Genomic DNA, 16,169 nt, shown 5'->3' on the forward strand with positions numbered 1-16,169 from the left:
GTTTAATTGTTCCTAAATGTTGTAGACCCCTTGTCTTGCACCTCGCACACACCATTCCATGGGCTGGTCACTTGGGACAGCAGAAAACATACACTCGCATAATTTCACGATTTTACTGGCCTTCACTTTACACTGACGTACAGACATACTGTAACACATGTGCAACATGTCAGAAGACCAGTGCTGTGCCACAGCGGGGTCGAGCACCCTTGTATCCTCTCCCTGTTGTCTTTACTCCCTTCAGGCGCATCGCCATGGACATTGTGGGGCCACTTGAGAAGAGCAGTGCAGGACACCAATATATCCTGGTGATATGTGACTATGCGACCCGATACCCTGAAGCTTTCCCACTCCGTTCCATTACCACATCGAAGATCATCCAAGCCCTCGTACAGCTGTTCTCCAGGGTAGGAATCCCTGAGGAGATTCTGACCGACCAAGGGACAAACTTCACCTCACGTCTAATGGGGCAGCTTCACCGCCAGCTGGGCATCACAGCCATCAGAACCAGTGCATACCATCCACAGACAGATGGCTTAGTGGAGCGGTTTAACCAGACACTGAAGAACATGCTGCGGAAGTTTGTGTCAGACACGGGCCGTGACTGGGATAAATGGCTTCCATTTGTACTGTTCGCTTATCGAGAGGTACCCCAAGCTTCAACGGGTTTCTCCCCTTTCGAGCTCTTATACGGCTGGCAAGTTCAAGGACCCCTGGACCTGATACGGAAGAGCTGGGAGGATCCTGCTTGCAGAGAAGAGGGGAAGGGCATTGTTCAGTATGTGCTGGAGATGAGGGATCGGCTTGAGCGTTATCAAGACCAGGCAAGAGAGAACCTGAAGGAAGCACAGAAAGCACAGAAAACGTGGTACGACCAGAACGCAAGACATAGGCAGTTACAACCAGGACAGAAAGTACTACTACTGTTACCAACATCAACCAACAAGCTGTTGGCCAAATGGCAAGGACCATATTCTGTGGTAAGGAAAATGGGACCGGTGACCTATGAAATACACCATCCAGATAAAGGGAAAGCCAAGCAGACGTATCACATCAACCTGCTCAAGGAATGGAAGGAACCACCCGTAACGGAAGGGATGACAATGATGGTGAGGGAAGTGACTGAAGTGATGGATGAGGAACCAGAAGCCAGGGCACAGAGAGAACCAGCAGAAGTAAATTTGGAGCACCTGTCGGACTCCAACAGAGCTCAGCTGCAAAGCCTCCTGGAACAGTTCCCTGCTTTGTTCTGCCAGCGGCCGGGGAGGACCAAGTTAATCCACCACACGATCCACCTCACTGACCCGACACCATCAAGGCAGCGACCATACCGGGTCCCCGAAAGGTTGGTGGAACCCTTAAAAGAAGAAGTAAAGATGATGTTGGAAATGGGGGTGATTGAGCCATCCAGAAGTGAGTGGAGCAGTCCTGTAGTCATTGTCCCGAAAAAGGATGGAACACTACGTGTCTGCATAGACTTCCGCAAGCTGAACGCACAGTCCCGCTTTGATGCTTACCCCATGCCGCGAATAGATGACTTGCTGGAGAGAATTGGACAGGCCCAGTACATCACCACCTTGGACCTGTGCAAGGGATATTGGCAGGTGCCTCTTGACAATGACTCCCGACAGTACACGGCGTTCAGAACACCGATGGGGCTGTACCATTTTACGGTCCTTCCCTTTGGCCTACATGGAGCACCTGCAACATTCCAACGGCTAATGGACCAGGTGCTTCAGGGGTGTGAGGGGTGGGCAGCTGCCTACCTGGATGACGTGGTGATATTCAGTAACTCCTGGGAGGAACATCTGGAACATCTAAAAAATACCCTGAGACGAATTCAAGAAGCAGGACTCACCCTCAATGTAAGGAAATGTGAGTGGGCAAGGCAGGAGACCAGTTACCTTGGATATCACTTAGGCAATGGCCAGCTGAGACCCCAGGTGGACAAAGTCGAAGCCATCCAAAGAAGTCCAAGGCCTAAGACAAAAAAAGAGATGCGATCCTTTCTGGGCCTAGTGGGTTGGTATAGGAGGTTCATTCCGGACTTCGCCACCATCGCAACACCTCTTACTAATCTACTGGCGAAAGCTGCAAGAAGCCCGATTGAGTGGACCGAGGACTGTGAGGCAGCCTTCAGAACTCTCAAGGAGAGGATGTGCTCCAGTCCGGTCCTACAAAGCCCTGATTTCAATCAGAGATTCCTGGTCCAGGTAGATGCCTCAGCCACCGGAGTTGGGGCTGTCCTGGCCCAGGGGGACGTGGGGGCAGAAAAACCAGTGGTCTACATCAGCAGGAAGCTGTTGCCTAGAGAGTCAAGGTACTCAACTGTGGAGAAAGAGTGTCTCGCTATCAAGTGGTCCCTTGAAAGCCTAAGATATTATCTCCTAGGGAGGGAGTTTGATCTGGACACCGACCACCGAGCACTAACGTGGATTCAGACAATGAAAGACCACAACTCCAGAGTAATGAGGTGGTACCTAAGCCTCCAACCCTACAAATTCAAGGTGCGGCACAGACCAGGACGGCAGAACGTGGTTGCCGACTACCTGTCACGGTACCCTGGACAGTACGCGGCCGAGAGAAGGGGGAGGTGATGTGGTGAAGTAGACACCTCGCTGGGCACGCACGCACACATACACACCCCTGCATACATACCCCATTCACTTTTCATTCCCCTCTCCTTACCTGCTATTTCTGCTGACGGCAAAGCGGGTGCACACGCCAGGCCGATGGCACACGGACATTTCTCCACCTAGCGTTTCCCTTTAAACCCGTCTCTTACCGATCATTTTTCACACACACACACACACTCATACACTGTCCTTGTCTTTGTCTTGTTGTATCTATAGTCGATTAAATGTTTGTTAGAGGAGAGTCGACTGTCTTCCAGCGGGTAAATGTTGCGTCGGCCAAACAGAGCGCACGGAGGGCGGCCTTTTATGACGTATTGATTAATCGCGTCGGCGCAGCACCGCTGAAAGCAGGCGAAACCATTGTCTTCTGTGTGTGGGGGGGAATTATATTTAACAAATGTGTCAAATATTTTTACTTCTATGTAATGTGAGTAATGAATAGGTGCTCTTTTGAATAATTGTTGGAAATTACGTAATGTTGTTTTTAAGGTGTCTAGAAATGTGTGAAAGATCAAAAGGGTGGGAACCTGTTGTAATTACTTACCCTTGAATTAATTATGCCGAAAAGGGGCGGAGTCTGGAATATAAAAGGGGAGGCAAGACTCCATTCGGGACTTGTTAACCAAGTCAGCGAGAGAGTTACAGTGGAACCTCGAGCCAAACACCAGTGTATTGTATATTGTGGATACAGTTTTCATTTTGTTTTCTTGTTTTGTTGTTCCTTTGATACTTTAGTTTTTTTTTAGGGTTTCATGCACTTGTAAAGGTTCTTCACTGAGGACTGTTCTTGTTTATTGGCACTGTAAATAAAATACACCCTGCACGGAAGTGCTGTGCGAGTAAGCCATATTTTTTTTCTCCCTCATGGACTCCCACAACTAAAAAGTTGAACCCTTCCCCCCCAAAGCGAGTAGTGGTGCTCGCTTTATCACATACTCGTTTAAAGAGTGAAAATGGGAGGTTTGACTTGTGTTGACGGGTTAAGCTCTGTTTGAACAGCTGTTAACTTGAGATCTCTCGTTTCATACCAAACAATAGGGACATTTGTGAAGCCTGTTTTTTTTTTTTTCTGGGACAAATTGAAACTTGCTTGATTTGTTTTGCAGCTGCATCTCTCCTCTGAATAACTCTCTCACTCTTGATTTATAGCTGATTAAGTAATTCCCTAAGAGAAGTATGTGCGGTCTATCCGTTTAACTCAGTGTGCAGAAATCATTCCCTCATTCAGCCACCTGTGAGTCTGATATATGTCTGTAATTGTCTCAGGTGGACGAGGCCTACGCTTGATGCATGCGGCAAGTGAGGATGCTGGGAGATACACCTGCATCGTTTCCAACTCTGCAGGAGAGGAGCGGAAGAATTTTGACCTAAATGTCCTGGGTAACACAGCACTATGCATGGGACAGTTTTGAAACTCATTTTTTGAGTCATAAATGAACACAGCTTTTATCAATTTCAAAGCCTAAATACAGTTGCCAGAATATATTGATATTAATAATAGTGTGTCACTTAATATTATCTTTGTTCTGTCAACCTCAGTGCCACCTAGCATTGTAAATGAAGGCACAGTGGAGGATGTGAAAGTGAAGGAAAGACAGAGTATCATTTTGGCTTGTGAGGTCACTGGTAAGTGACAGACCACAAGATGACTTTGCTTATCTAGATTTTGTGTTGATCTCTTCCTCCTGTTAACCAATTTTTTGGGTGGTCTAGGTAATCCAGTGCCGGAGATTACATGGTTGAAGGATGGGCAAGCGCTGACCAGCGACTCAAGGCTGCAGGTGATGTCAAATGGGCGTTTCCTGCAGATCAATGGATCTCAGGTTGCTGACACAGGCAGGTATAGCTGCCTGGCCTCTAACAGCGCTGGAGACAGGAGCAGACACTTTAACCTCAATGTGTTAGGTATGTTTGGCCAGGAGGTATTACTATGTCTTTTTGTGGTCTCGTGTGTGGACTTATTTATGTTTCTGTCACCAGTTTCTCCCACCATTGCTGGTTCTGGTCCAGAAGGTTCAGCTGAAGAGGTTACTGTGACATTGAATAGTCCTACCTCTCTTGTTTGCGAAGCCCAGTCATACCCCCCTGCCATCATCACCTGGCTCAAAGACGGCGCAACCTTTGAATCCAGCCGCAACGTCAGGGTACTACCAGGTTAGATCTCAACCCTAAAAATGTAACTTTGGCAAAATAAATAGATATAAAAAAAACTATGTGTCTTTTGACAGGTGGTCGCACTTTACAGATCTTGAATGCTAAGGAAGAGGATGCTGGGAGATACACATGTGTGGCGACTAATGAGGCTGGAGAGACTCTCAAAAACTATGAGGTCAAAGTTTTCAGTACGTATGAGAGCTTATCTACATTGCCACCTTTTGGCGTGGAGGAATATGGCACTTTTTATGTGTCAGCTATCTGTAACCTATTTATATATGTTCCTTTCCTGCAGTCCCTCCAGTTATCAATAAAAATGACATCCCAGGAGAGAGTCTGTCTCCTAAAGAGGTGAAAATTAAAGTTAACAACACCCTTACACTGGAGTGTGAGGCTCAGGCTATTCCGACACCTACGCTGTTGTGGTACAAGGACGGCCAGGTGAAAAACATGTACAGTATATCAAGAAAATGTTGTTTTTAACTCTTATGGGAATATTGAATTTTCACTATAATCTGTTTCTCTCTGTAGATCTTGAAAGCAGACGGTCACCTCACTATCACAGCAAATGGTCGTATCGTTCAGATTAAACACACTCAGGTGTCCGATACAGGTCGTTACACCTGTGTAGCCACCAACATCGCTGGAGAGGATGAGAAGGACTTTGATGTAAATATACAAGGTGAACAGGGTTTTACAAGTTCAGAATGTAGAATTAAATAATCTACATGCACACTACCATCCAAATTCATTTATATATATTTATATACACACACACACTCTCCTTTTCAAAGTTTGGAGCCTTTTTTAAAAGAAGGTTTTGTGGGTACACACAAAAAGACAAAAATTTTAAGGAGCATGTCTCCCCCTAGTGGCTGGTTTATATACATATATTATCGTCTGGATCTCATTTTTAGCTTGTTTTTAAACCTTTTATCTGTGGATTTTGTACGGTAATTTTCAGGCTTTATCTCTGTCTGTAACAGTAAAATCCTGTCTTTGTCTCAGTGCCCCCTAGTTTCCGAGGCTTTGGAGACTCTGACACTGGTAATAATGGAGACGTGAAGGATGTGATACTAAATAATCCCATCTCCCTATTCTGTGAGACCAATGCCGTCCCCCCTCCCATTCTCACCTGGTACAAAGATGGACACCTGCTGACCTCTAATGATAAAGTACTCATCCTGCCTGGTGAGTGGCTAAATAGAAACATTTTGATTATATAGCATGGCAAAATAGTTTAATATATTGATGCATATGAGTGTAGAAGAATTTAATATGCTTTTATGTTGTATTTCTTAATCAGGCGGAAGAGTCCTCCAGATACCTCGAACCCAAGCAGAGGATTCTGGCAGATACACTTGTGTGGCTGTGAATGAGGCTGGAGAAGACTCAATCCAGTATGATGTTCGAGTGTTGAGTGAGTTCAATATGAGTATTAACCTTTCTTTCTTAAATGCTAAACAATACAACAGCAACAACTAAAACTATTGTGCATGTTTACATATTTGTGTCATTACATTTGTTAGTACCGCCCTCGATTCGTGGAGATGATGGTGACCTGCATGATGAGATCACAGTGCTGGTGAACAAGACCACATTACTGGAGTGTCAAGTGGATGGGAGTCCCACTCCTAAAATCAGCTGGATCAAAGACAGTCAACCCCTTACCCCAGACAACACACACAGACTTCTGTCCAATGGCAGGAAACTGCAGGTGAGAGAAAATCAACTGTGGTGCAACAGTGACAGTTGCGTCATCATTATTTTGCATACGTGTGTGTGCTTGTGAATGTGTGTTCGTGTGTTATTAATATTTATATTAGGATTTTTATTGGCTTTATTTTAGCATATATATTAATTGGTATGATTTTGTGTGTGTTTGTGTTACAGATTTTAAATGCACAGGTGACAGATACAGGACGTTATGTGTGTGTAGCTCAAAACTTAGCTGGAACAGCAGAGAAGTCCTTCAACCTCCATGTGCATGGTAAGTCTATCTATAAATAAAACCTGTGTCATGGCTCTATTATTCAGCAATAAACTGCAACCTAGTAGCTTACGTTTTATCTTATAATTGCTGGTATCCTGTTCGTTGTCAGTTTCTCCCTCCATTGTTGGCATCAGAGAGGAGAATGTGACAGTGGTGATGAATAACATCATATCTCTAAACTGTGAGGCCACTGGATTGCCGCCTCCCACCCTCAGCTGGTTCAAAGATGGGAAACCCGTACAGGCCAGCTCCAAAGCACTCATAATGCCTGGTACACATGCAAACAAATATGCTCACTCAAACATTATAAAAGGAATGCATAGTGTAGCCTAAATTAATGAATTGCCATATAAATTGCCTTTCCTCTGCTCCACCTCTTGTCCTCATTCTCTGTGTCTAGGTGGTCGTACTCTACAGATCCTGAAAGCAAAGATGTCTGACGGTGGGAAATACAGCTGTGTGGCCATCAACCAAGCTGGAGAAGCCCAAAAACTCATTTATCTTACAGTATATGGCAAGTAAAGCATGTCTCTGCAAAACTTTTCAAAGGTTAAGAAAATACTTGTTGGAGTAAGGCATACAAATGTTCATTTTAATATGACAAATTAAATATTTTTACATTTCTCAGAAGTCAGTGATCTAAATTTTTGGTGTACAATTTCCTAGTTCCCCCTAGCATCAGACACAGTAGTGGAGATCTTCCAGTGGTAGTAAATGTCCAGGCGGGCAAATCTGTTACTTTGGAGTGTGAATCTAATGCAGTGCCTCCTCCCATCATTACCTGGTACAAAAATGGACGTCCCATCACTGAGACTGTCAACCTGCGTATACTGGCTGATGGACAAATGCTGGAACTGAGAGAAACAGAGGTGAGTGTGAGAAAATTAGCAGGCGTTAGTTTTAGCATGGTGGTGAGTTTTGTAGTCTATCTCCAAGCGCCACTTATAATTACTTCATAAAAAAAAAAAATAATAATAATAAAAATTATATTTATATATATATATATATATATATATATATATATATATATATATATATATATATATATATATATATAATTTCTTTTTTTCTTTTTTTGAAAAAGTATCAATGGCTCTTTCTCTCTGTCAGGTGTCAGATACAGGCCAGTATGTCTGTAAGGCCACAAATATAGCAGGTCAAGTGGACAAGAACTTTCATCTCAGCATCCATGGTGAGAAACAAAACTTTTGTATTATAAATATTTCATATTTTTTTTTATGATTATTTATTTATTTTCCAAGGTTGAACAAGGTCCACAATTGTGACCACAAATAACTATGTACAAAAAAAATTTAGTTAAGGGGTGGAATAACAACAACAACACAGCTCCAGGATTTCCACTGCTCCTCCTTGATAGCGCTCAGAAGTAATCCATACGGATGGCCTATTGAGTTATTATCAGAGATAGCTTTGTAACAAATTCACTCCAGGCCCTAAGTGTTTTTGGTTTGGCTTTGTTAATTCTCGCTGTAGTAAGTTCTAAAATATTTCATATTTTAATGAATATATTTTGTAACATCAATATCATCAATTATTTACTGTTATTTTTATAATTTTAATACATCCTTGCTGAATTAAAGAAAACAAAATCTTATTGACCCCACACTTTTGAATGGTATCACACTTTGGCATTATGATTCTGTTTAGTCCACTATTGTTTATGTTAAGTCTCTGTGTAATCTGTGTGCAGTTCCCCCACGGCTGGACGGCCCAGCAGTGGAGCGTGTGGTGGAAACCATCAGTAATCCCGTCACTTTCGCCTGTGATGCTACAGGGATCCCTCCTCCCTCGCTCACCTGGTTAAAGAACGGCAGAGTGATTGGTGAGACAGACAATCTACAGATTTCTTGAGCTTTACATTTCTATTAAAGTTAACGCATGCATGTTTTTATTCTCTTTCTAGAGAATTCGGAGTCTCTGGAGATGCATATCCTGTCTGGGGGCAGTAAGCTGCAGATTTCCCGCTCACAGTTATCTGACAGTGGCACTTACACCTGTGTGGCATCCAATGTGGAGGGAAAGGCCCGCAAAAACTACCATCTTACAATACAAGGTACAAGAAAGCATTATTAAGCATTAAATATAGTAGTTGTTGTTGTTTTTTTTAATAAACCACATTACCATCTGTTTTGTGTGTGAGCCAGTCCCACCAAACATCAAAGGATCTGAGTTACCTAGTGAGATGAGTGTTCTGCTGAACGATAGCATTCAGCTGGTTTGCCGTGCTGAAGGAAATCCAACCCCTGAGATCCAGTGGCTGAAGGATGGAAAGACACTTAGCAGAACTGCTCAGAAGAACATCAAGTGAGAGAAGATTTTTGTGTCATTATGCTATTAAACTATCCAGTGTGTTCTCTGCATACTCATATGTATACTCAAATCAAAAGTACATGCTTTTTTCAGAATCAGCCCTGATGGCAGCACACTGACCGTGACGGCCGTCCACACATCTGACAGTGGAAAATACACTTGTGTGGCCACCAATCAGGCCGGAGAGGAAGACCGTATATTCAACCTAAATGTCTATGGTGAGTGGTGTCCAACATCTGTCATAGCACAGCTACAGTCTTCCCAGACATTTGATAGCTGCATGTTTTGTTCCCAGTTCCTCCTCTGATCCAGGGGAACGGGCCTGCTGCCAAGGAACTGACCACGGTGCTGGACAGCTCAATAAATATTGAGTGTGTAGCTAGTGGTTCTCCGCCTCCGCAGCTCAACTGGCTGAAGAATGGTCTGCCGCTTCCAGTTTCGTCTCAGATTCGACTGCTGTCTGCTGGCCAAGTCCTCCGGTAAGAGATCTGACAGGTTTGAAACATGATGATCCCAGGGTGGGAAATGTATTTTTTCCCCCCTTAGTCACACCTTTCTTAAATGTCTTACATTTGTGATGAAGGCTTACATTTTTTAAGCCATTTTTATTTCTAACATAGAGTTTTCCACTATAAGTGTGAAAAATAAACCAATGTTATTCTAGTATTATTTATTTAATTTCATATTATTTATTCATAATTCTAATTAACATATATATTTTAATTATTTTACTAATTTGTTATGTCCTTTTTTTAGTATGTGTTATGTTTATTTAAGTGTATTTTTATTTATTTATTTATTTAATTACTTTAACTGAAACATAGATATTTCAGTTAGTTGACAAGGTAACATTTCTGTATTTTATTAATTAGGTTTTCACATAATGTGTGTATTTTATTCTATTTCAGTTTTATTTCAGTTAACGGTCAATACTTGTAATAATTTTAGTTGCAGTAACAACACTGAATTGCACACTTGCACAAAGTGCTACAAATGGTGTTAATGTCCCACTCTAAATAGAGCTGGTGATTCATAATACTAAATGCTTGTCATCTTAATTTCATTTTTGGTGTGTTAGCATTGCTCGTGCACAGGTTTCAGATGGAGGTAGCTATACCTGTGTAGCCTCCAACAGAGCTGGAGTGGACAACAGACACTACAATTTACAGGTGTATGGTGAGTTAACCTGTTTGCATTTCCAAAGAAGATCTAATTTAGGTGCATTTACAGTGAAAATGTTCATGTAAATTACAAATTTGTTTGCTATTTCTAATATTTTACTGAATTATGCCATTTTTCTCAGTTCCTCCCAGTCTGGATGGAGCCGGCAGTACAGAAGAAATAACAGTTGTGAGGGGAAACACAGCCTCTTTCATCTGCATTGCAGATGGGACGCCTAGTCCGACTATTACTTGGCTAAAGAATGGTGCAGCAATGCCTAAAGATGCTCACCTGTCACTCCTCAACCAAAACAGCACCCTGCAGATTTTCCATGCAAGCGTCAACCACACCGGACGCTACACCTGTACAGCACATAATCAGGCTGGAGACGCAAGCCGCCACTTCAGCCTCAAAGTATTGGGTGAGAGAATGTGCAACAGACAAAATGACTGGACTGACTCCTGTCACAGACTCATTGACATCTATCCCTGTCTCTCAGACCCACCACGGATCAACGGTTCTGGTGCGCCTGCTGAGGTCTCTGTGGTTGTGAATCATGTCCTGGAGCTGGTTTGTGAGGCTGATGGCATACCTTTACCCACACTGACCTGGCTGAAGGATGGCCGGCCACTGCCTCAGACAGATAGTATACGGCTCCTCAGAGATGGAGAGGTGCTCCGAGTTGCTTCTGCTCAGGTAGGAAATAAAAATGTTGTGTCAAAATGGGGAGTAGCATTCCTGGTCCTGTCTTGTTTAAGTTGTTGCTCAAGTGTTAAAAATTCCATAATCACATTGTGCTACTTGAACGTTATTTCCTATGTTTTTCCTTCTTCTGCTGACTTGCATGTTTACAAACACGTGTAGGTGGAGAACACTGGAAGATACACATGTTTGGCCACCAGCCCTGCTGGAGATGATGATAAAGAGTTTCTTGTCAGAGTACATGGTGGGGCAGTTAAAATGTTTTCCATCATTTCAAACTAATGTCACCTCACATAATTTACTTAAAAACAATCTTTTCCAACAGTTCCACCCAACATTGCTGGTGACAGAGGTGTGCAAGATGTGTCTGTCCTGCAAAACAGACAGGTGACTCTTGAATGTAAATCTGATGCAGTTCCACCCCCAACCCTTACCTGGCTTAAAGATGGAGCCCCTCTGAAGGTATTCAATGAAAATAACATTCAATATTAAAACCTATAGAGTTACAACACTTCTGATGTGACAGATGAGGTTTGAATTTCAAATAGCAGAAATGAAAACACCTCTATAATAAATTGCCTATGTTCCTTATTTGTAAGTTGCTAAATTGATCTGGTAAATGTATAATGCAAATGTAGACAGATTTTTTCATGTTCATATTCCTGTTATAGATTTTATAAAGTTCCTCCTTAAATACAAGCTGAAGAAGTTTTTAAATCAGGGAAATTCTACTTTTTCCTTTACTTTTTTTTTTTTTTTTTACTATATTTCAAAATATTTTACATATACTCTACTATTAATATTTTTTTATGTTTTTAAAAGAACTGTGATAGAAAAGTTGATTATAAAGCAGTGCATTCGTGTTAATTAGCTTTTGCAATGCTTTCTCTAGATGTCTCCACGGGTACGTGTTTTGTCCAGCGGGCGTTACCTGCAGATCAACAATGCTGAGCTGGAAGATGGTGCCCAGTACACTTGCGTGGCCAGCAATGTTGCTGGAGAAACCAGACGCCACTTCAACCTTAGTGTCAATGGTGATCAGCAATTTCTATATATGTTGAGGCACTTTGAGCAGGGAAAATATTGTGGGTTTATGTCTATGAGCATATTTACAGCATAATCTAAAATAAACATTTTTTTTGCAGTCCCTCCTACAATAAAGGACGGTCCTCAGTCTGTGTCAATTCATATTAATCAACCGGTGGTTCTGGAGTGTGTGGTGAATGGAGTACCTGCTCCGCGCATCACCTGGAGGAAGCATGGAGCCATCCTGGCAGGAAACAACCCCAGGTCAGCACTCAGCAGCACAGATCACTTGAGTGTTTCACAGCTCTCAGTTTTGTTCATGGTGAATAACAAACACCCAATACGTTTAGGTACAGGTTTGGTGAGGATGGTTCACTTCACATCCTCTCAGCACAGGTGACAGATACGGGACGCTACCTTTGCATGGCCACCAACCAGGCAGGCACAGATCGCAAGAGAGTAGATCTGCAGGTTTACGGTGAGTTTTGAAATATATGCAGTGAACTCATTAAATCTTAAATATGCCTGTTGCTTTTCATGTACATTTACACATGAATGCATTTGAGAGATGCTTTTATCCATTGCATTCTAGGTATACATGTTTATAAGTTAATGTGTTTGCATATCACTGTTTTTAAATATCTTGTTTATTAAATATGTTAGGGAACTGTCCTGACATACAGTAAACACAGATGTTCTCTTTTACACCAGTGCCACCCTCTATCACCGAGGGTCCCACTAGCATCACTGTGACAGTCAATGTCCAGACCACGCTATCCTGTGAGGCCACCGGCATCCCCAAACCCTCCGTTCGCTGGACCAAAAATGATCAACCCCTTAACACTGACCAGAACCAGAATATGTACAGGTTCAGCCAGGTTTTCTCCCTCTCCACTTTTCACCTCTGACTGTATCTCCAACCAAATGAGCATTACTCTTAGTCTGGGTCAGAGTAGGACCCTAATGCTTAATATCGCACAATAAGACACTTGAGATTCATGATTGCATCCGGTTTATCAGTTTGCATTCTGTCCTCAGGCTGTTGTCGTCAGGCTCTCTGGTTGTCATCGCACCCACAGTAGAAGACACAGCACTGTACGAGTGTGTTGTATCCAATGAGGCAGGCCAGGACAGCCGAGCCATTCAGCTGATTGTACATGGTGAATCCCTTCTTCTGTGTATGACATCTGTATGTGACTTTCAGGAGGACTGAATGTTTATTTCCCTCTACAGTTCCTCCTTCTATTGCTGATGAGGCCACAGAGCTGGTGGTAAGCAGACTGTCCCCGGTGATCATTGGCTGCACTGCCTCTGGAGTGCCTCATCCTGTCCTATACTGGAGCAAAGATGGATTGAGACTAGCTAAAGATGGAGAGGGCTATACGATATTACCATCAGGTGAGCTTTATCTAGTAACAGTGTAAAAAACAAAATCAATTGAAGTTTGAAGTCGATCCGAATATTACAGTTCTGTTTCCCGGGTTTCTCTTAGGTCCTCTTCAGATCCCAGCTGCAGATCTGAGTCACTCAGGTCGTTACTCTTGTGTTGCCAAGAATGCTGCGGGCACCGCCCACCGACACGTTCAGCTCACTGTACATGGTAAGAGAAAACAGTAAACCCCAACATTCTTCTAAAAGTGCCACTTAAAGTTTCTGACTCCACATTTATTTTTAGAGATGTTCCGATACCCTTTTTCTCTTCCCGATACCGATTCCGATACCTGGGCTCAGGGTATCGGCCGATACCGAGTACTGATCCGATACCTGGGTGTATATCTGTATATACAGCTGTATATACTACTAGCCCTGTGTAAATTGCTAGAATTTTTTTATGGTGTGCTTCAGACAGATCCCTCAATAAAACATGAACAAATACATGGTGAACTACTGTATTTATTACAGTATTTTTATTATCTAACATGAATTTGACAGTATTATTTATTTTCTTATGCAAAAAAGAACTTCAAATGCAGCCAAAAATCTAACACCGCAAACTAAAAAAGGTATTTAAGTTTTACAATATAACTGTATAAAAAAACTGCAACAAATAAGTCTAGGAATATAAAAAAAGATCTATTAATCAGATAATCTCTAACAAGTAAAAAACAAGTAAAAAACAAGCAACCATCTAGGCATAATTATTATTATTATAGAGATGTATTATTATTACTGTAGGCTACAACAGTAGCTTTATATATTGTCAATTTACTCATGTAAACCAAACATTTATTTTAATGGGCTGCCATGAAGATCTTTGAGTGTCTGTGTTTATGATATGACAGTATTCTCAAATGAAACGGTAAATTCTCATGAAGTGACGGTTTATGCGTTCGTGTCCTCATGACACACAGCAGAGACTACAAAACAGCGAGCTCTCGCGCATCTGTGCCAGTCACCCACAGAGATGTAGATTTTGCGGGAGTAATATTTAAATAGTATTTTGCAGTTTAATATTCACAGACACTAGTATATATTCGGCTACTGTCTGGAGCCCTGCGTTTTGACTTACACGGAAGCGACTGAACGCAGTTGCCGGTACTGAATATACTCGAGAGTCTGTAACTACCGGTACTACAGAGACATACTGCTAACCACTGATCTATAATATAGTAGCGGCTTCACTGTCTTTTGGCAGTTTAGAATGTGATGAGTGATCCAGTCATATATAGATAAGGGCTGCTAACCATAGACAGTAAAAGAAATGGACACAGCGACCCCATTGGAACTGAATTGAGACAAATGAAGCCCAGTTTTAGCGTTTTTTAGCACTTCCGTTTCTGACGCGCAGACTCAAACGAAGCTTGACGACGTCAGCAACCTGTCTGACAGATGTAAATCTTCTAGTAGCTGTGCGTGCAAACTGCCATCGTTAATCTTGCAGAGACGGCGAGCTCGAGCGGGGAGTTCTTTGTTGTGAGTGAGCAGGAGTAAGTATTCTGATTAATTATTTTGTATAGTATTTTAAAATGTAACGCCAGTACGCCATATTAAGTTAGTTGCCTGCGAGCTTCTCCTCCTGTCTGTACGGTAATGCGACAGAGCGCCGAGTGGTAATGACGCAATCGTTAGCCTATTTTTTACAAAAACTGTTTATACGGGGCCATAATGTAACATAGAAGGTAATGGAGCCCTTTATACATTGTCGTGTATCTTTAGAAATAAATAATGGACAAACAGAGTCTTTAAACGCCTCAGATGTAAAGTTATTCGCTGTCAAAGTGACGCCAAAATGAATGGGAGTCAATGGGAATGCTAACGCAAGTGAAGTTCTGCTAAAAGATGGCAGCCCCCACCCGACTTCAACTTCCGGTCGAGTTCCTTGCCCCTTGCTGCTAACGCGTTTTCATTTCTTCTTCGCTGCTCTAAACAGGGGTTGCTTGTGGCAACACAGCACAACTTCCTGTGTTTTCAATGCATTTTGAGCAGCGAAGAAGAACCGTGCAGCGGTTAGGCAAAGCTTGCGGTCATAACTAGGTCTTTTTTAAGAAAATGGTATCGGATCGGTATATGGGTTCATGTACTCGCCGATGCCGATGCCAGAATTTGTTGTGGTATCGGAGATATTTCCGATACTAGTATCGGAATCGGAACAACTCTATTTATTTTCCTATTTACAATTTTTGTCACTTTGTCATTTTTTTCATTTAATAATTGTCTGTATTTATATTTTATAGAACCTCCGGTAATACAGTCACACCCCTCAACATTGGATGTGATTTTGAACAACCATGTGACCCTGCCATGCAGAGCAACAGGTTCCCCTCGCCCAACTATCACCTGGCAGAAAGAGGGCATTAACATCTTTACTGCAAGTGAGAACAAAAGCTGTACCACTGTGGGCATTTTCAGCAAGCTTTTCATCTCTTTACAGTACCATTGAATTGCTAAATTTAATTAAATAATAATTTATTATTTAAATAAATATTTAATTGATTGTAAATAGTTAATTCTCAATCTACCCAATTATAAATAGTTATATTGTATTACATACATAACATTCAAAACTTTTGGTTCAATAAGTTTGTTGTAATGTTTTAAAAAGTCTTTTATGTTCACCAAGGCTGCAAAAAGTTCTTTATTAACGAAGTTGAAAACATATTTTTGTGTGTGACTTGTTTGTGATTATTGGATGAATCGAAAGTTCAAAACAGCAGCATTTATTTGAA

The 16,169-nt window shown here is 42.0% G+C and overlaps 1 protein-coding gene across 2 annotated transcripts in view; it reads left to right on the forward strand.

Annotated features, from left to right (window-relative positions):
* hmcn1 (hemicentin 1) overlaps positions 1–16,169 on the forward strand; it is an 85,804-nt gene that overhangs the window by 55,896 nt on the left and 13,739 nt on the right. For both annotated transcript variants that reach the window (XM_026290767.1, XM_026290768.1), the window contains exons 47-79: positions 3,903–4,016; positions 4,176–4,262; positions 4,350–4,541; positions 4,617–4,790; positions 4,865–4,978; positions 5,086–5,231; positions 5,322–5,472; positions 5,799–5,981; positions 6,097–6,210; positions 6,320–6,507; positions 6,684–6,780; positions 6,893–7,054; positions 7,184–7,297; positions 7,450–7,652; positions 7,894–7,975; positions 8,495–8,626; positions 8,708–8,857; positions 8,949–9,108; positions 9,208–9,332; positions 9,410–9,593; positions 10,193–10,290; positions 10,418–10,696; positions 10,775–10,971; positions 11,140–11,221; positions 11,303–11,439; positions 11,870–12,011; positions 12,123–12,267; positions 12,354–12,481; positions 12,715–12,871; positions 13,042–13,163; positions 13,237–13,401; positions 13,496–13,603; positions 15,678–15,815. In XM_026290767.1, the coding sequence (XP_026146552.1) occupies positions 3,903–4,016; positions 4,176–4,262; positions 4,350–4,541; positions 4,617–4,790; positions 4,865–4,978; positions 5,086–5,231; positions 5,322–5,472; positions 5,799–5,981; positions 6,097–6,210; positions 6,320–6,507; positions 6,684–6,780; positions 6,893–7,054; positions 7,184–7,297; positions 7,450–7,652; positions 7,894–7,975; positions 8,495–8,626; positions 8,708–8,857; positions 8,949–9,108; positions 9,208–9,332; positions 9,410–9,593; positions 10,193–10,290; positions 10,418–10,696; positions 10,775–10,971; positions 11,140–11,221; positions 11,303–11,439; positions 11,870–12,011; positions 12,123–12,267; positions 12,354–12,481; positions 12,715–12,871; positions 13,042–13,163; positions 13,237–13,401; positions 13,496–13,603; positions 15,678–15,815 (4,770 nt within the window). The remainder of the gene's footprint in view (positions 1–3,902; positions 4,017–4,175; positions 4,263–4,349; positions 4,542–4,616; positions 4,791–4,864; positions 4,979–5,085; positions 5,232–5,321; positions 5,473–5,798; positions 5,982–6,096; positions 6,211–6,319; positions 6,508–6,683; positions 6,781–6,892; positions 7,055–7,183; positions 7,298–7,449; positions 7,653–7,893; positions 7,976–8,494; positions 8,627–8,707; positions 8,858–8,948; positions 9,109–9,207; positions 9,333–9,409; positions 9,594–10,192; positions 10,291–10,417; positions 10,697–10,774; positions 10,972–11,139; positions 11,222–11,302; positions 11,440–11,869; positions 12,012–12,122; positions 12,268–12,353; positions 12,482–12,714; positions 12,872–13,041; positions 13,164–13,236; positions 13,402–13,495; positions 13,604–15,677; positions 15,816–16,169) is intronic.

The sequence above is a fragment of the Carassius auratus genome, chromosome 20 (genome assembly GCF_003368295.1).
Source record: "Carassius auratus strain Wakin chromosome 20, ASM336829v1, whole genome shotgun sequence".
In the NCBI taxonomy this organism is placed as follows: Eukaryota; Metazoa; Chordata; class Actinopteri; order Cypriniformes; family Cyprinidae; genus Carassius; species Carassius auratus.